This window comes from Heliconius melpomene, chromosome 6, assembly GCF_056956725.1.
Source record: "Heliconius melpomene rosina isolate 202511_hmr_F chromosome 6, ASM5695672v1, whole genome shotgun sequence".
In the NCBI taxonomy this organism is placed as follows: Eukaryota; Metazoa; Arthropoda; class Insecta; order Lepidoptera; family Nymphalidae; genus Heliconius; species Heliconius melpomene.
In genome coordinates, this window is record NC_140394.1 from 14,027,547 (window position 1) to 14,046,051 (window position 18,505).

General features: G+C 31.6%; 3 protein-coding genes across 10 annotated transcripts in view; 1 reads left to right on the top strand and 2 right to left on the bottom strand.

Annotated features, from left to right (window-relative positions):
* LOC146538701 (uncharacterized) overlaps window positions 1–13,895 on the top strand; it is a 178,520-nt gene extending 164,625 nt beyond the window's left edge. The window contains exons 1-15 of one of the 7 annotated variants that reach the window (XM_085187270.1): window positions 711–769; window positions 1,254–1,398; window positions 1,763–1,982; window positions 2,368–2,451; window positions 6,355–6,478; window positions 7,219–7,345; window positions 7,625–7,780; window positions 8,083–8,240; window positions 8,637–8,781; window positions 8,914–9,020; window positions 9,258–9,352; window positions 9,827–9,916; window positions 10,427–10,591; window positions 10,975–11,408; window positions 11,843–13,895. In XM_085187270.1, coding sequence (XP_085043396.1) covers window positions 1,315–1,398; window positions 1,763–1,982; window positions 2,368–2,451; window positions 6,355–6,478; window positions 7,219–7,345; window positions 7,625–7,780; window positions 8,083–8,240; window positions 8,637–8,781; window positions 8,914–9,020; window positions 9,258–9,352; window positions 9,827–9,916; window positions 10,427–10,591; window positions 10,975–11,408; window positions 11,843–12,889 — 3,036 coding nt within the window. In that variant the 5' untranslated portion in view covers window positions 711–769; window positions 1,254–1,314 and the 3' untranslated portion in view covers window positions 12,890–13,895. Of the gene's footprint in view, window positions 1–710; window positions 972–1,233; window positions 1,399–1,762; window positions 1,983–2,367; window positions 2,452–6,354; window positions 6,479–7,218; window positions 7,346–7,624; window positions 7,781–8,082; window positions 8,241–8,636; window positions 8,782–8,913; window positions 9,021–9,257; window positions 9,353–9,826; window positions 9,917–10,426; window positions 10,592–10,974; window positions 11,409–11,842 lie in introns of those variants that run through there. The other 6 variants (XM_085187269.1, XM_085187274.1, XM_085187276.1 and 3 more) reach the window with 6 other exon arrangements.
* LOC146538710 (uncharacterized) lies at window positions 2,919–5,167 on the bottom strand. Its single transcript, XM_085187322.1, has 5 exons — window positions 5,022–5,167; window positions 4,473–4,858; window positions 4,109–4,233; window positions 3,614–3,798; window positions 2,919–3,078 (listed from the first exon to the last, which is right to left on the bottom strand). Exons 1-5 carry the CDS (start codon window positions 5,165–5,167, stop codon window positions 2,985–2,987), a joined length of 936 nt encoding a protein of 311 aa, XP_085043448.1. The 3' UTR covers window positions 2,919–2,984.
* On the bottom strand, window positions 13,054–17,924 carry LOC146538711 (ribonuclease H2 subunit C). 2 transcript variants are annotated; one of them, XM_085187330.1, is made up of 4 exons: window positions 17,609–17,923; window positions 16,684–16,811; window positions 16,325–16,429; window positions 13,054–15,254 (listed from the first exon to the last, which is right to left on the bottom strand). In XM_085187330.1, exons 1-4 carry the CDS (start codon window positions 17,760–17,762, stop codon window positions 15,240–15,242), a joined length of 402 nt encoding a protein of 133 aa, XP_085043456.1. In that variant the 5' UTR covers window positions 17,763–17,923; the 3' UTR covers window positions 13,054–15,239. The 2 variants fall into 2 exon arrangements, with proteins under 2 accessions (XP_085043456.1, XP_085043455.1); XM_085187329.1 differs by lacking the exon at window positions 13,054–15,254 and adding an exon at window positions 15,261–15,436 and having other exon boundaries at window positions 17,609–17,924.
* Window positions 17,925–18,505: the final 581 nt, after the last annotated feature.

The following is an 18,505-nucleotide window of genomic DNA, read 5'->3' on the forward strand; positions in this document are numbered from 1 at the left end:
GTTTTTTTATTATCCTTTTTTTTAATTCAAAATTAAAAGCTAAAGCTTGATGCATTGCGTAAAAACGGTAAAGTAATTTTTGGTATATTTTTTAATTATGAATATTTAGATTATACGATTTTTATTTATTTCATTAATTAATAATGCTAAATTGTTACTAAATAAACGAGGTCGTCGTGGTGCAGGAGTACAAGGGTGTGACTAACGCACAGGTTGTTGGTTGGATCCCCACTCGAGGGAACAAATTATTATTTATAATGTTTTCATTTTTTCGCTCTGGCAAAAAGGTAAAAGCCCGAGGTTGAGTTGTGCCACTCAACTCTTAATGTTTCAAAAAGATTCCCTCTACCTACCCTGCTGCGTGCAGGATATAGCGTGAAGCTAAATTAATTTTTACTTTTCAATTGTAATTGAAGATTCATTGGCCTACTTCGCAACAGCCCAATACTGCAGCTGCGTCACGACGAACTAATCACTATTTAACAATTTAAAAAAGTTATTTCACACAAATACCATTCATATTTTAGAAAATAAGTAAAAATTAAAATGATAATTTAAAAATCTATTAATCTCTTCTTCTTCTTCCTGGCATTAATCCCGGCTATTACCAGGGTCTGCCTATATTAAAAATCTATTAATCTAACATCTAAAAATCCGTAATCGATATATACAACAAATCGATTCTGAAAAAGCTCACTTTGTACTAAGTAAAAAAATATCTGTCACTGTCAATGCGAACCTGCATAGTGCATACTAGGAAAATATTACTGTAAGATGTGGCGCTAATATATTATTAATTATATATAAAATAAAGCTAAAACTTTAATAAAAGTTGCGTTATTACTAGCATATTTCTTCTTGTGTTTTGCGAAGTATTGCGTTTATTTGTTATGTTTATATTTATTTGTTACATATAGAGAAGTAATAAGAGCTTTGCAAAAAAATATTCTTCTTCAAACCTAAATATTTCGGTATTTTTATATTTTCATGCTTGTTTTATAGTGTTTATTTTTATATGAAAACAAATATTTTAGAATATTTTATTACTGTATAGCAATTTCATTTAGTTATTTGTAAAACTTCTATATAATATAGATGTGTGCGGAAATGTATTTTATTTAAGTGTAGTGATTAAATTAATATTTAATATTTTCTTTAGAATTATTATGATTCTTTTAAATTCTTATTCTAACAAACATATAATGCTTATTATGCTTTTATTCTAACCTTTAGTTCATTTCATGATCTTACAGAATAAAACAATATTACGTATTTTCTTTTATTTTTACCGAACAATATATTAAATAAAAAGAAATGGCAAAGATTACCACAAACAAAGTCAGAAAACGACCAAAGAAGTTCACTACTCAGACTCACAAATGTAATGTTTGTAGTAAGGTATGTATTGTAGTTATATATTTATTGCACATTGTTGTGTCGCATTGGGACAGTTTCTAGCTGTAAATTAGATAATAATTATATTTAGATTATTTCATTTTCTCTAGAAAATTATTAAATAAAATAAAGTTATTGAGGATAGGAAGCTATTTTATTTAGTTATTTCTCATGTTCTGCAAAATTTCCAATACATTGCATGTAAAGTGGCAGAACTTAACACTGTCTTGTTCTAGTAACAAGAATAAATGAAAATAATTTATTCCTTCAAGTGGGAAGTCAGATGCAGCCCCGCTGTGACACAATGGCATCTATTTATTTATTTATCTATAATATAAAAAAAATAAAATATTCATATTTTTTTCAGAAATTCACAGAAAAAGCAGGTCTAGACCAACACATACAAACACATTCATTGGAAAGACCTTTTGTATGTAATATTTGCACAAGCAGTTTCAAAACTAAGAAATATTTGAGTCGTCATATTAAGAAAGTGCACAACCCCGCAACTGATCATGAATGTAGTTTCTGTGGAAAGAAATTTCACTATGAATGTCTTTTAAAACGGCATATGTATACACACACAGGTGATTTCTCCTTCCTTTGTGGCACATAGGCTTAAGCATGCGACTGCTGTTGAGTACCATCACTGAACATGCAATGCCTCCAGAATTCGGTAGAAAGTGGGGAACTGAAATGTCTTAAGACTAAGTTCCTAGTTCCCCTCTGTCTACCCTACCATATTTGGAAAAAAGCTTTTTAGGACATTATTTCATATACATTGCAAGTTATGTGGTGTACTTAACACCATGCTTTGTGACTGGTTGAGGATTAGATTCCCATTCGAACAAATGATATATTCAATATTTTCCCTCTGCCTATGCTGCTGTGTGCAGGATCCAGTGTGGAGTTAAAAAATATAAAAAAGAGATGTATATAATAAAGATGTTAATATATATTTTTCTTTTTCAGATGAAAGACCATATAAATGTAAAGTATGTGGCAAAGGCTTTAATTCAAAATATACTTTAAAGAGCCACAGTTATATACATACTGGTGAGTTTTTTATATCTGTTTCTATACTAATATTATAAAGCTGGAGTGTTTGTTTGGTTTGAATGTGTTCATCTCAGTAATGGTATATTGGAAATGGAATGGAATGGTATATATATTACATGGTAGAGGCCATCGTAGCGTAGCGGCACAAGGATGTGACCCACTCGAGGTCACTCGACTCAATTACTTTCGTATTTTAATAATATTATCATTTTAAAGACAATATCCTTATATTGGAAAATTAGAAAGTTTCAACCAATTTTATAAAACAATTATTTGATAGCAATTTTATCACAAACACTTTATATTGATATAGTTTATTTATTTGTGAATCAATTGAAATAAAACAAACGCTAAATACTAAATAAATTTGTCAAAGTACAATAGTGAAAATGGCATTTCTGAGACTAGCGTTCACAAACACTCACACAAACGGACAAAAATGTAAAATAAAAATTTAAAACCTCTTCTATGATACAAGAATATATTTTCCTTTTTTTGATATACAATTTTTCATATTTCAGATATTTATTTTAATGTATTATAATTCTGGATAAATATTGCGTGTAATATTCGTTTCTAATGCAATCCGATGGTGCCACACATTGACCGTCATCCTCTACGTACCTAAAAACAATTAAAATATATGTATGCACACACCCGCATATAGCAGGGTAGGCAAATGGAACCTATTAGTAAGGTTCCCACCCACGCGGGGTCGGTCGGTCGCGTTTACAGTCAGACAATGTGCGCAATGTAAAATATATTTTAATAGGGCAACTGTTGTTTTTGTTGGTAATGTTATATTTGAATAGGGTGGGAGGATTCAAACCTACAACCGTCGTGTGCAAATTTGGTATTTTAAAAAATTCGTTGTCGTCAAGGTACAATGATTTTAAAGCGGCGGTTGTGAGTTCGATACCCACTTGGCGAAATGAATGATCATTTACTTATTAGTATTTTAATTTCTTCGCTCAGACATGAAAGCAAAAGCTTGGAGTTGAGTTTCGCCACCCAATACGGATTGCCTCAAGAAATTCGGAGGAAAGTGGGCAATGAAGTGTTTTACTATATACGAGCTCGTACTCTGTGCTTCACCTTCTTGTTAAGAAAGCGAGAATACCCATAAACTTTCAAATAGTACCTACTGTAAAAAACTTACCCCCGTCTACAAAAGCATCCAGGCAAAGGAATAGACAGGCAATGTCTAGATTTTAGAGTGATTTCGTTTTTAGTATGGCTATTGTGCAAATCTAAGGAATTTCTAAGGAACTTCAATAGTTTATTCACGTCGAATATGTTGTTGCGTAGATCCGTGTTCTTCCCAAATATGTGTTCTAGAAGAATCTATAATAATGTTACAAGTAAATTTGATAATTTTAGTTAATTTTTTGCTGTCTATCCTACAATATTAGGTAATTTTCAAAAAATGTTTGTTATAGTTTTGGATATTTAATAACCTATTGTTAAGACATTCTGATCTCTGTCCTCCGCTTTCCGCACAAATTCGAGACATGGTGAGTGCGGAACTCGATGTCGTTCCTTGGTCATTTACATTGTCGCGGCGGCGGTGCCGGCGGTGGCGAATTGAGTGTTTACCTTGCTATATGCGGGATACAGCGTGTAGCTAAAAAAATAAAAGAGAAAGGTTACATACCTCTGTCATTTCTTCGGTAAAATCGAACTTTGTGTCGACATATTTGTTCAGAACGTTAGTCATTATTGATAAAAAGTTGCCGTCAAAATTAGACTTTCTCGAACATGTTTTGCGCACGAGTTTGCCTGGCAACATTTTACTTTAAGAATACTGTGTCTGTATGAGCACATGTATCGTAGTGGCGCAGTGGGAACTGTATTGTGTACTGTACTGTAGTATGGCTCAACAACGGTTAGAGCGCTTGGACGGTGCACAAGAAGTTAACATTTTTATTCGTTTCATTAATAAAATACATTTCTTTCCTAAGTTTGGAATGTTAAAAACAACAGCACTTTAAAATGTTAAAAAAAATCCTTATTCTTACCCAAAAGAAATTTAGCTTCAAATTTCTCTAATGCCCAACATTTGCCCAAAGTAGTTTGTTTGTTATATCCAGGAGCGCCCGCACCCGCACTCCTTCGCAAAATACCCTCCGTCTTTCTTAAGTTTTTTATAATTATACTCAAGAAAGGATTGATGTTATTTTTCTTGTCTGAGGTCCCAAAATTGAGGGTAGTTTTATCTTTTTTAATTTCATCAAAATTGAGCTTATGTTTATCTCTTTTAATTACATTTATGGAATTGCCTACAGGTCTCTTTAAATCGTCTTTCAGGAATTTTTCGTAAATATCATCGCCAGTCATCATATTGTTTTTTTCTTTATTTCCGAGTTGCTCTTGCACTACATTTTTGTAGTCTAACATTATTAGTCTGGAAAATAATATAGTTTTAACTAGATTTTATTATTATAAAAATTATGTAAATTTTACATTACGTTCATTGGTGAATAAACATTTTAGCCTCTAGAATATACTACTAAATAAGTAATTATAATTTATTCTTAAACATATGTATCGAAATATATGAAACACACCTTTCTATCGCATTCCTTACACTTTCACACATGACCGGGCAAGTGAAGCCTCGTGGCATCCACGTCATAGCATGCGAGTCCTGGCAGAACACCCGACCTGCCACCAGGTCTACCTTCAACTGCATCAGCATCAAGATGAGGAGCATCAAAGCTTCTCCGAATATGTAAATATTCCGAATTTTCAATAGATAAGTAATTTTGAATTACTAGGTCTTGAAAATTGTGCGGAAAGTGGTATGGAGGGTATTAACACTAATTTCCCTTTGCCTAATCTGCTATTAGCCGCTTAGGTCGAGTATGTACATATATATGCCAATTATGAAGATTCTGTAGAATTGTTTGTTGATGTTGGAACATTATTTCTATTTTACAATGGTTTGTTTTGTTTGTTTGCTTTATGTTTCATAGCTATTTCTCAATCAGGTACTCCTTTTATTTTATTTGATCATAATATCATCTCTTATCTAATCTAGTAATTAGATGTGTGACACAAGGGTGTGACTGCAATACTTTATGTTTAGGTATATATAAAGTAATCTCTATCTATTCTATATAATCTATCTCTCTATAAATAAAAAAGAAACAACAAGCGGTACCCGGCGAGGAGCTAGTGATGTAATAAAAGTAAATTAGTCGAGACTAAGCACATGACGTTTGATGACCGTATTTCCCATACATACTCTTGCATTGTTTGTATGTTACACTCTTTAATTATGGCTTTTCCACTGATATCCGAATTAACAAAGAGACAGTTTAGAGTTTACCAAGGGCTCATACATTGTTACATTTCAAGTAAATCTAACTTAAAAACTAAATACAATTAATGTACTGCCACTTAAAGATAAACACTGCATGCAATATGAAGTGGTTGTGAACAATCGTGAAATTTATATATGAATTTATATAAACATAGGTTTGCAAACAAATAAACGCGTATCAAAATTATATAAAAATATACTAAAATTACATTAAGGGGTACACACATACATATATACTATAAAAGAGTACACGTGTAGCTTTCTCCTTTACTTCCTACCTTACTTCCTATCTTACTTACTCTATTGTTGCGTTCAACTCTGTATTTGGATAGATTATCCGATAAACGTTTATTCAAATATCTTGGATTTTTCTATTCATTGGATTTTTGCCAGCTCTTGTTATTCTAGTGCCGGCATTAATAAAACTCATGGTTCATACATTCGCTCATTCCATACTATCATTGAGATTAGTATAGCTACTGGCGAGAGTAGACGAGTCTGCCCAATTGAGAGGAGATCCATTGAGAAGCAACCTGTCCGCGTTCAAATAAAGCTTCTTTCATTCTCTTTCTCAGATACAAAACCTTTTAAATGCGAATTCTGCGACTACGCGTGTCGAGACTACTCCACGCTGAGGAAACACCAGGAAAGGCATATGGGTATCATGAAACGATATCAATGTACATTATGTGATAAAAGGTAAGTTCTAAGGCAAGTACCAAGCGCGACACAAGCTGTAAGCTGGATGTAGCGTGTGTTGTTAAACACTCCGTTAAGTTCTTGAGAGTTGAATGGCAGAACTCAACGCCGTGGTTTGTGTTATAAGAGTGTGGAGATTTTCACTTATACTGTTAAAACTACGCAACACATTTTAATACGGTTGGTTTTCGCAATTAGACATAGTGAGACAGCCATTGTATTAAGAACACTAGTAAAAGAGTAATAAATTTTTACCCCCTACGAAAACAGGTGGATTATACTTGACGTGTGTATTTCTGTATGTCTGTCTCTCAAACGAATGAACCGATTTTGAATTAGTCTTTTCTGTTTAAAAGGTGACTTGATAGAGTGTTCTTAGCCATGATTCGAAAATATATGTGTTAAGTTTCGCCAATCAAGACGCAGTGCCTCCAGAAGTCAGCGAAATATGAGGAGCGAAGTGTCTTAACAATAGGCTCCCTCTGCCTACACTGCATGCGGGAAACAGCATGAAGTTGAAAAAAAACCGTTTACAAGTTATCAGTTGTACCTTTTTAGAGAACCTACTAAAAATTGTACCGGGACAAGCCATATGTTCTTATTTCTAAAAAGATGATTCTGATCTAAGTGTAGGAAAACACTTAAAAATGTTTAATATATTATCAGCTCTTTTATAGTTCTTTGACTAGAACATTTTAGAGCTGTTTGTGGTAATTGTCTACCTTTCTATTCTTTTACAGTTTTACAGCAAAAAGTCGACTTAGAGTCCACGTGACTGAAGACCATTTAGAAATAAATGTGTACAACTGGAAATGCGATAAATGCAGTAAGGTGTTCAAATCCAGTCAAGTGTTAAAATCACATGTCGTAAGTAAGAAAGAAAGAAAGAATTACAGATCCTTCACCACTTATCAAATTTGTTTTTTAGACAATTTTGGAGGGTAGTCTGTGTTTTTTGTCTTTTTAGTACTCGTTACCAGGGTCGTGCTAAGGGCGGCGTTGAGTTCCGCCACTCAACACGCAATGCCAGGGGAATTCGGTTGAATCTCAATTTTTATAACTCAGTTTCCAATTCTGTTCCGCAATTATAGCGATCAGTTTGTAGCTTTTGTAGCGGTATTGTTCTGGAAATCTTTTTTTTTTCAGAAAATCGTGCACGAAAGGGCATACACATGTAAATGTGAAATTTGCGACGCTATTATAACTAATAAATACAATATGTCGAGACATATGTCGAGACATGTCAACTTAAGACCCTATATATGTAATTTTAACCACTGCGCCAAAAGGTTTAAGGATAAAGTAAGTATTTTTTCACACTGTATCGGAATACAGCATATATAGTGTTTATATATATATATATATAAACACGGGGTGATTATTTCCATTGCGTTTACGCCTTCGTTAATTTTTTTCATAATAACTTTATAATGTTATATTTTCTTCTTTTTTGGGTTTTTATAATAAAAAAAATTGTAAAAACTTAAAATTGAAAAACAAATTTAAGATTTTCAACGCAAACTGTAATTAATTCGATGAATTTGGCGGTTGTCGGCTTGCACGTGTCCTTCAAATAATATTTTAATGTATTATATTTTTTCTAGTGTTCTTTAAAAAAACATATATTCTTACATTATCCCGAAAAGCATTTAGAATGTGAGATTTGTAATAAAAAATTTTCAAGATCAAATCGTCTAAAATTACATCTTAATCAACATAAGGCAAAGAAAAAATGCGTTTTTTGCGATTATTGTGGGACTAGGTAAGATTTTACGTATTTTTACTTTTTTCACGCTGTACGCTTCCAGCTTCACACGTATACAGAAGGATATACGACCCATTTTCATAAGCCGCCGCCATCATTTGCCTAACCACATTTAATAGAAAAATTGCTTCTCGCCTCATCCCGCATATAATAGGATAGCTAAAGAGAACCTATTGTTAAGACACTCCGTTGTCTATTTTACGTGTTGAATGGCGCAACTCAACGCAGCATTTTTTCAAGCAAGGAAAAAAAATAATTCGACTATATTTATATCCAAAAGCTTTAAGACTTTTTTAAAACATTTTTTTCTCTACTTTGATGAAATCAAAATAATACTTATATATTTTTTTTGTTTTGCTAAAGACTATAGATATGGTTTTGTATTTTTTCTAGTTTCTACAATAAAAATTACCTAATAAAACACATTAGTCAGAAACATTTGTATAAAATGAAGTTTGTATGCGACAAGTGCGGGTTCGAATCCAGCAGCAAGCCGGGCTTAGTGAACCATATCAAATCAGGACATGAATCGGAATTGGTGAGTCATTCATTCTGTTTCTGGTATCGTAGCTCCCATGATTCAAGCAAGTATGTTCAGCTGTATCCCGCATACAATAGGATAGTCAGACGCTGCGTCACGACATTACTTAATATCTTGTTTTCTTCTCAGGACAGAAAATGTAAAATTTGCAATAAAATATATAAAAAACATACATATTTAAAGGCTCATTATTGGAAAACGCACTGTGTTAGATACAACATGACTACAAGGAGAACGTAAGTATCTGCTATCCATACTAGGGTAAGAGCGTAGTGTCTAATATATACATTTATACTATAAGAATAACGTAAGTATATATTCTAGCGTAGAGCGTAATTTAACGCCGAGCTTTGTGCATATATAAATTTCTTCGAGTGGGAATCAAACCTACAACCCTCACATTTACTGTTAAATTAAAAATTTTCGAGACGATAAGATTTTTCTATCGTTTTTTGTGCAACTTTATATTTCAGAAAACTGAAAAAACGGGGAGTAATTATAAAAGAAGAACCAATTGAATATATTGAAAGAGAATTTTTGAGTGAAGTTAAAATAGAAGTGAGGAGCGGTGAGTTCTATTTTAATATTTAAATGAATTCTATTATGTATCAAATTTTTTACAATTTATAACACAAGAAATCATACATTTTAATTTTTTTTTAAATTTAAACACATTCTTTTACGCGTTAAATCCAGGTTTTGAAACTTTTTACACGCCAATAATTTTTTTAGCGAGCCGCCTGGAGTTCGCTCGCATAAGATTGTGTTGTATTAAAGCCAAGTTATACAAAATATTTATGTAAATTGTAGCCTATGTCTTATTCTGACATATAAGCTATATTACTGTAAAGTTCCATCTGAATCAGTTTAGTAGTTTTTGCGTGAAAATGAAACAAACATCCACTCCACAAACTTTCATACACTATTCACTACTAGACTAAGTAGTAGTGTAGCATTTCATATTATTAGTGACATGTGGACAGAGAAAAAATAATATTATGTCGCAATTTTTACATTTGAACTTACTACCGAATTATTTTAGATACAGAAGAAAAAACAACAGATTGGAAAACAAATCTAAATAAATATTTTACTGAACAAATTATTAAACCAGGATCGTCTATTATTAAAGGTATTTATTATCTTTTAACAAGATGCGTTGAGTTCCGCCACTCAACATGTAATATCTGAAAAATTGGCGTGAGGAACGGAGTGTCTCCGAGCACTAGGTTCCGTGTGCCTATCCCTTTATAAGTCTGCAGACACGACAAACACCGAACTCAGAAAACCGCTGATGTTGGTTAGAATGTATTTAGAAATTTGTGAGATTTCTGGTATGAACTACAATACAGTCGGCGTCCACAAATGTGATCTAACCTCCACACATGAGATCCCACATCCACACATGTGATCCCACTTCCAGCCGTCATCCACAGATATATTGTGAGATACTTCGACACAACTATTTTTGTCTTTTATGATTACGTGACGTGATTACTTAACATTTTTTTTATTTAATTTAATTAAGTAAAATACAGCATTGTAATGTACTGCTTTGTCTCTACGCCTAACACTATAGATAAGCTCGGCGAACTCTGTCGATAATAATAAATAATATAAAAAATTATAATTTATTTTATAGAAAAAAGAGATAACAATATAAAAGTTGATGTTAAATGTCAGAAAGAAGCAAAAATATATTTAAAGAAGTTGTTAGAAAAGAAAAGACGGAGAAGACAAATGAATGAATTAGAGAAGTTAAGAAAAGAGTATAATAGAAGATTGAAGAAATTAAGTAAAAGTAAAGGTTAGTTTTTATAAGAAATTGTTTTTTTTTTTAATTCAGGTTAAATTTTTACCTTTGCGGCCATATTGAGTTTGTGTTATTTTTGTACGGATTTTCTTTGCAGGGTAGACAGAAGGAACCTAATGTTAAAACACTCCGTTCTGCACCGCCCAAACTTACGCCTCGCTTTGTCTATCAGAGCAGAGAAATGAAAATGATTTAAATATAATGATTTTCCCGAATGGGTGTCAAACCCACAATCCACACATGAGAATGCGACAGAAAGTGGGGAACGGAAGTGTCTTTTCACTGGTTTCCCGGGTCCTCCGGGCCTCCCTTTCTATGTACAAGATACAGTGCAAAGCTAAAAAATATCAATAATTATATTTTTTATTAATTTACAGTTATAACAAAAATAAGATTTGTTAGGAACAACAATAATGATAAAATTGAATCAAATGATAATGTAGTGCACTCAAACGATGAAATAACTAATCTCCACAATGATGAAAATAATAAAACTGATGATAATATAATTGAAAAAAAATATGAGAATAATGAAAAGGATAGCAGATATAATGAAAATGAAAGTAATGCCAATAATTTGGGTGATGTAACTGAAGAAAATCATCAAAATATTGATAGTTCAAACTATAATACAAAAGTGAATGACAAAAATATTAAAAATGACTCTAATAATAAAAATAAAGATGTTTTAGGTATTTTTTTAAATGAAAATGAGCATAACAATGAAATTGACTATAATATTGAAGAAGAAGCTATTAAACAAGATAGTAAATTAAAAATAAATACTCATCAATGCTATGTATGTTTTAAGGTAAGTAAATAATAATATTTGGAAGCGCGATTATTATAGGTTCATAAACTCGCGCAAAGTCCTTTAGATAACCTGCTACGCAGAATAAAAATAGTAGATTGATTGTAGTAGATTTGATGTAGATTATTTTGGATACTATAATATGTATTATAGATATGATTATATAATATTATTACAAATATATATACTATTATATAATATATTAATGGTATCGAAGCAAAGCTCGTCATAGAGCTCGGCCACTCACCAATACCTCTAGAAGTCGGCGGAAAATGGTGCACATAAGTTTCTTAATGGGTACAGTTAACAGTGTTAACTCTAAGTTCCTAGGTTTCTTCTGCCTACCCTGCTTTGTGTGGTATACAGTGTGAAAATAATTTATTTATTTTTTAATCTATACTTTCTTATTTTAAGAAACTATTATTTTTTCACAGCTCTACGAAACCAAAGAGAAATTAATAAGACACTGTCAAGAACACTTCGACGTATGCAATATAAATAAACTAAACAAATGTCCCCTCTGCGATTACGTCACTAAAGGCGATTTAAAACGTCATATGTTAGCAGTACACAGAATTAATTTAAAAACTTGGCTTAAGTTAAAGAAAAACAGCACAAAGTTTGATAATACAGATGATAATATTAATATTAAAATAATTCCAAGCGTAAAAAGCTTAAATAAACAAGCGTATGTCAAATTAGATAAACTAGAAAAGAAAAAAAAAGAAAGAGGTCTGATAAAAAAAAGTTTAGTTAAACAAAATGGTGAATGGATCATAAAGAATGAAATAGATACAGATTATAAAAAATATATTTTGCCTAAAGATATTATAAATGAAAATAAATGTAAAATAATAATGGCGTCTAGAGATTATTTGGACAGATTAAAAATGTTATATAGAGTTGTCAAAGAAAATGACGGGAAAATGCTATTTCCATGTGAGAAGTGTGAAAAAATATGTCAGACTTTAAGCGCATTGAAATTACATATGAGAAAACACGACATGAATCCAAGACCGTTCAAAAAGAAAATATGGAAACACAAATTGATTAGGGAAAATAGGGAGAAACAGAGGGAAACAGGGGAAAATGAATATGAAAATGCAGAGAAACAGATACACATAGTGAAAAATAGATACAAAAATCCAAAACCCATCGGAAATAAACACAAATGTGACAATGAATTGAAAGAGTTTTATGATAACAATATAAAAGGTGGTGATATTGAATTTTGGCATTTTTTGAAAATTTTCAACAAAATGTCAAAGGAGAATGTTAACGATGCCCCTGAATCCATGGGGATAATAGAAATAGGGAAAAAGGAAACAGGGAAATTGTTAGAAAGAGGCAGTTTTAATAGATCGACGAAAGACGTTAAAAAGGGTATTAATAGAAGGATATTAATTAGTAAAAAAGAATATGAAAGAAGGAAATTAGTGATAGAGAGATTGAGAAAGAAGAATATAGAAAATTCGTTATAGTTCTTTTTTTGAGTGCAATTTAATAGAAGAGATTTTTTATTTATTTACTTACAAAAAATATTTCAAACCGCTTTTTTTAATTTGTTCCTAATTAACCATAAGGTTTCATTTTTAGGATTTAATTTTAACTTTAAATAATAAAAAAGTGAGAAGAAACACTAAGAAACATTAGTAGATTATTTATTTAAAAATACCAAATATAAATTATACTCGTACATAATAATACTCAAAATTGTTAGGACTTATACATATTTTTACTGTCTGACTATATATTTACATAACTCAAGTTACTTATATAAATTAATTTATAACAAGATAGGCAGAAGAAATCTAGTGTTAAGATACTCTGTTTTTTATTTTCCACTCAAGATCCCTCAGCGGTTTAGAGTTATTGTTTTTATCCATACTATATTACGTGTGTGTGCGGCAAACACCTACTACTGCAAAACGTTGTAACATCTAGTGTGAATGACGTCACGACTTCCTCGCCAACACCTACGCGGCGTGCGCAGTGCGTTGTCGGTGTGCCTCAATCTCTTTCCTATTAATTGTATTATTAGGCTTTCATTTAAAGTGATGACAAAAACACTGTATAATCACAGTTATAATGGAATAATTTTTTTTTAATATGCTGTATCCCGCACATAGCAGGGTAGGCAGAGGGAACCTGGGAACCTCGTGTTAAGCCAATTCGTTCCCCATTCAGACACTTCCCTTTTGTGCACTTTCCGCCGAATTCTTGAAGCATTGTGTACTGGCGGAACTCAACGCCGCGCTTTGCCCTATTAATATAGCAAAGAAATGAAAATATTAAATATCTCATCTCCCCTACTTGAAATCGAATCCACAACCGCCGCGTTTACAGTCGCTCGCTTGTGTCCCTGCGCCATGATGGCCTCAATCTTTCACTTTAACAATTTTCTTATTACTATAAGTATTATATTGGAGATAATAAATTATGTATGTATAAAAAAAACTAAATTTATTGAAATAAACAAGTTAAAAATGTTCTGTTTTCTTTACACGAAAACATTACTCAAATTCATAATTCTATAGGAATTATAATTTAACTATTATATATAAAACTAGTGGACCCGAACGCGGCTACGCCCGCTAGAACTATACGAATATATATTAAACATATTTATGACATTATTTTCAATAGAGAGATGCGTTAAGCAAGCTCATTTTGGGTGACATTTCTAACAACAAACTTTGCAAATCGTTGCTTAGCAACGGCGGTTGTTATAACATGGCGGAATAAATTGCATGTCAAATTAATAAGTATTTTAACATATTGGTATAAATCGAAAATAATACAAATATGAGAAAAAAAAGTATCCTATGTTCATCCCGAGACCTACAAGTATCTATATGAGTATTTTATCACAATTAAATTAGCGATTTGGCCCTGATTGCGTTAAAGACAGACAGACAGACAGTTACTTTCGAATTTATAATATAGGTATGGATAAGTAGTATTTTTTACAAAATAAGTATGATATTTCAACTAACTAAATTTTACAAAAGAAAAAACATTTTCATGGTTCAAGGTTTACGTCGAGGCAATCCAGCTCCTCGACAACACGGACATAGTGAGAAGACTCAAAAGAATTAAACCTTTCGAGTTAGTGTAGTGCATAACAGTTCAGTGGTGAAAATGTAATCGTAAATATAAAGAACACATTAACTAAGTGTCTTCCCCTTAAATAGAGACAATAAGAAAAGTGCCAATGGACACAATCTTAGCATAGTATTGTTTATTATAAAAGTAGGTTAAAATTAAATTACTCATTAGTCAACGTAATGGCTAGATCGTAATATAATATTATTAGTGTAAGTAAGTTTGTATACGCTAATAATAAATAAATAAAAAAAAAAAAAAAAAAAATGGTTCAAGGTAGAAAGGCCTCCAGTTTACGCTGCACCTGTGTATAGCAGTGTAGGCAGAGGGAACTAAGTCTTAAGATACTCCGTTCCCATTGTATCGCCAATTTCTTAAGGCATTGCGTGTTGAGTAGCGGAACTGAACGCAGCGCTTTGTCTTATTATGTTATTATTTAAGTTTACGACAATTAAAAAATTCTATATATATTTTGAAATTGTTCATCAAAATGTGTATGTAGGGATTTGAACTTATAGAGCTTAGAAAATAAATTTTATTTTAGACCTGTATGTATAAATAAATATAAATAAAACAATAAGAAAATTATATACATATCTTGATTTATATTCACTTCAAAATTCAAATTCAAATATTCTTTACTCAAATAGAATATTGTAAGGATTTCCTTCTAAGTAACAATGCAGTCATTTATGTTTCTTCTTCAACTTACTTTTTCAACAATTTTCAGTCTCCATGTATCTGAAGAGAAACAGTTTTGTATAGTTTCTTACTCTATCCCTTTTACAGGAGGGTAGGCCTTGTAGAACCCTGTATTAAAACACTCTGTTCTTCATTTTGTACTCCCCCCATTGGTAGACAAAGCGCGGCATTGATCTCTGCCACTTGGTTCCCTCTGCCTACCCTGCTATATGTTTTATACACTGTGAATAGAAACTTTATAGTTTATACTAGTCTTATTTAATATATTAGAAAGAGTACATGTCCACCAGTCACTCACGACATAAAACCCCATAACTCCCAAACTAAACTACTATTTAAATATAATGCAGTTGTGTTGAGGACCCATATAGGTCTATCATATAAAGAAATTACCAATATTGGAGACCTTGACTTTTTACCTGTCAGCTTTGCTTGGAATGCCCCGTATACTATACATTTTAAATAATATACATATTAAATATTCATAAAGAAATGTTTAAATATAAATTTACACCACTTGGAGTAGACACACAAAGTTTTGACAATTGATAGGAAAGTAGGGCAGAGTAAGTTAACACTAGGTTTCCTCTCCCTACCATTGCATATACGGGATATAGTGTGTATTCACTATTTTTTATTCTCTACTAGTGGAGCCAAATGCGAATACGTCCGCTTGAACTATACGAATATTTGTTAAATATAAATGAAATTATTTTCAGTTTTCAATAGAGAGATGCGTTAAGCAAGCTCATTTTGGGTGACGTTTTCTAAGAACAAACTTTGCAAATCGTTGCTTAGCAACGGTCGCTTGGCGACGGTTGTTATTAATATGGCGGAATAAATTGTATGTCCAATTAATAAGTATTTTAATATATTGCTATATGTCGAAAATATTACAAATATGAGAAAAAAAAGGTATCCTATGTTCATCCCGAGATCCTCAAGTATCTCTATATAAGTATTTTATCACAATTAAATTAGCAGTTTGGCCCTAATTGCGTAAAAGACAGACAAACAGACAGAGTTACTTTCGAATTTATAATATAGGTATGGATACACTGCTATATGCAAAAGATTGGTGGAGAAAGGAGATATGATTTAAAACTTACACTCTCAGCAATATCAATCCAGTCCATAGCTCTAAATAAATTGTCATTTTTAGAGGTCTTCTTGTCCCAGTTCCAGTATATTATTTCTTTAAAACCACTGGCTACCTGTAAAATTAAGTTTATACAGATTAACAATTATTATGTATGCTAATATTTTAATACTGAAGATTTTGAATAGTTGAATGTGCTAATCTCAGGAATCACTGATTCCCATAGCAATGGTTCTTTTTTCTTTTGTGGTATATTCTTTATTCTTATTGTGCTATATACTTATATTACTGTCTGAGTTCTTGGACACTAAACAGGAGGAGCAATTGCATAAAATTTTGTTTTTTGTAAAAGCAGTTGTATTTTTTTACTTGAAATTTCCTCTCGGTATCTTCAGAAAGAGGTCTCTTTGCTTCAGTCAGTACAACTGCTTGGTAACCCTTTGGTAGCTTCATTGTCACACCATCTAACTGATGACCACGGAATGTTGCCGACATTTCTGATTAGTGAAAAAATATTAAATTATTTTGTGAATTTTAATGTTTTTGAAAATTGAGCTTTTGTTTAGTGTAGTGGAACAGTGTATAGTTGTGTTCAATTTGTTATGGGCAAGTTTGACTAACAGTATTTGATTGTAAATTGACTAATAACTGATTATAGATTACTAGAACTGTAGCTTAACAAAACTAAAGGCATAAATAACATTTCTGAGTATATAGATGTGACTGGGGCACAGATAGAGGAGCAAGGGGAGTTTTAACAGTATGCAAATTTATATTCTAGAATAATATATAACCCATTCCCACTAAGGGAAATTAATTATTTTCATTTCCTTCCTATTAAGGAGACAAAGGATGGTGTTGAGTTCCTCCACTCAACACACAATATCACCAAAACTGGGCAGTATGTGGGGAATGCAGTATCTTAACACTGTTCTGCTTAGAACTGAAGCTGCTTTTTTAATGTGTTTTTATTTGGTCGAGCGGTAACAAACTAAGTATACAATAAATTCTAAAAATCGGAATTTAAACCATTTGTAATAATTTATTATCATCACGAACTTATACATAGCTTAGGTGATATTAATACAATAAAATACATCTATGAGCTGGTGTGATGCTGGGGCAGCACCTAAATATTGGAATTATTTAAATGTTATTAGTAAACAATTTGAGTTTAGGCTTCTAGAATTTATCGCTCCAAGCACATTCTATAGCTCTCGTATCACTTAGTATAGAAAAGCGTTTTTTTTAAACAATTATATATTTTTATTTTAAGCTAATATCAATTGCTTACCTTTATTTTCATTTTCAACAACGTACGGTTCAAAATATTTGTTTACGTTAGCAGGACCATCTTCTTCTATTTTACAAGGAATATAATGAACTTTTTGTTCAAAAACTTCTTTGTTCTTTGTGTCTTTTAAATTATTTTCTACTATTATCGACATTTTAAATATATTTTAATCAATGATTAGTCATTTAAACAAAAAATGTTGTTGATGTTCTTTATTTATGGCGTTCAAACACAAATTGTACACAACAATTTGTAAATAAAAATATATTTCCTGGTGTCCCCGCCAATTTTTGGTATTTGTGTGTGACAGAAAATTAAAGATTATCAATAAAATATCGATATTTCAGTATCAATATGTTTATTTTTCAACTCGATATAGTGATATATATGTGATTATTAATAATTTTTCAATTTGTATGTTTTAAAGTGTACAAAAGAACAACTATTATTTTAAAGTACAAATATATCTAATTAATATCCATAAAATCTATTATAATAGTAATCAACCCTTATTGTAATTACGTTAAAAAATATATGAGAAATATTAAAAATTAAAATAATTTAATCAGCTTCACACAATAGGTAATATAGTAGGTAGGTACGGTAGGCAGAGTGAACTTAGTGTTAACTGTTCTCCACTTTTCGCCATTTTTTGAAGGCAATGCGTGTTGAGTGGCGGAACTCAACAGCTGGCTGTTTGCCTTGATGCCAGAGCACAGAAATGAAAATATTAACAAATAATTAGTGTCTTAATACTAGGTTCCCTCGGCCTACCCTGCTGTGTGCGGGATACGGCGTGAAGCTGAATAAATAATAGTTCATTGCCTCGAGTGAATCGAGAAATATATTTTATGCATATTTTATAATTGTCTATGATAAATATATTTTATATATTTT

Coding starts and splice junctions, on each gene's coding strand:
- LOC146538710 (XM_085187322.1), bottom strand. CDS start 5,167: ATGCTCCTCATCTTGATGCTGATGCAGTTGAAGGTAGACCTGGTGGCA. Junction 4,859..5,021: donor GTAAGGAATGCGATAGAAAG/GTGTGTTTCATA, acceptor ATTATTTTCCAG/ACTAATAATGTTAGACTACA. Junction 3,079..3,613: donor GGATGCTTTTGTAGACGGGG/GTAAGTTTTTTA, acceptor AATTGTTTTTAG/GTACGTAGAGGATGACGGTC.
- LOC146538711 (XM_085187329.1), bottom strand. CDS start 17,762: ATGTCGATAATAGTAGAAAATAATTTAAAAGACACAAAGAACAAAGAA. Junction 16,430..16,683: donor ATACCGAGAGGAAATTTCAA/GTAAAAAAATAC, acceptor TTAATTTTACAG/GTAGCCAGTGGTTTTAAAGA. Junction 15,437..16,324: donor GGATTGATATTGCTGAGAGT/GTAAGTTTTAAA, acceptor TTCTATTCACAG/TGTATAAAACATATAGCAGG.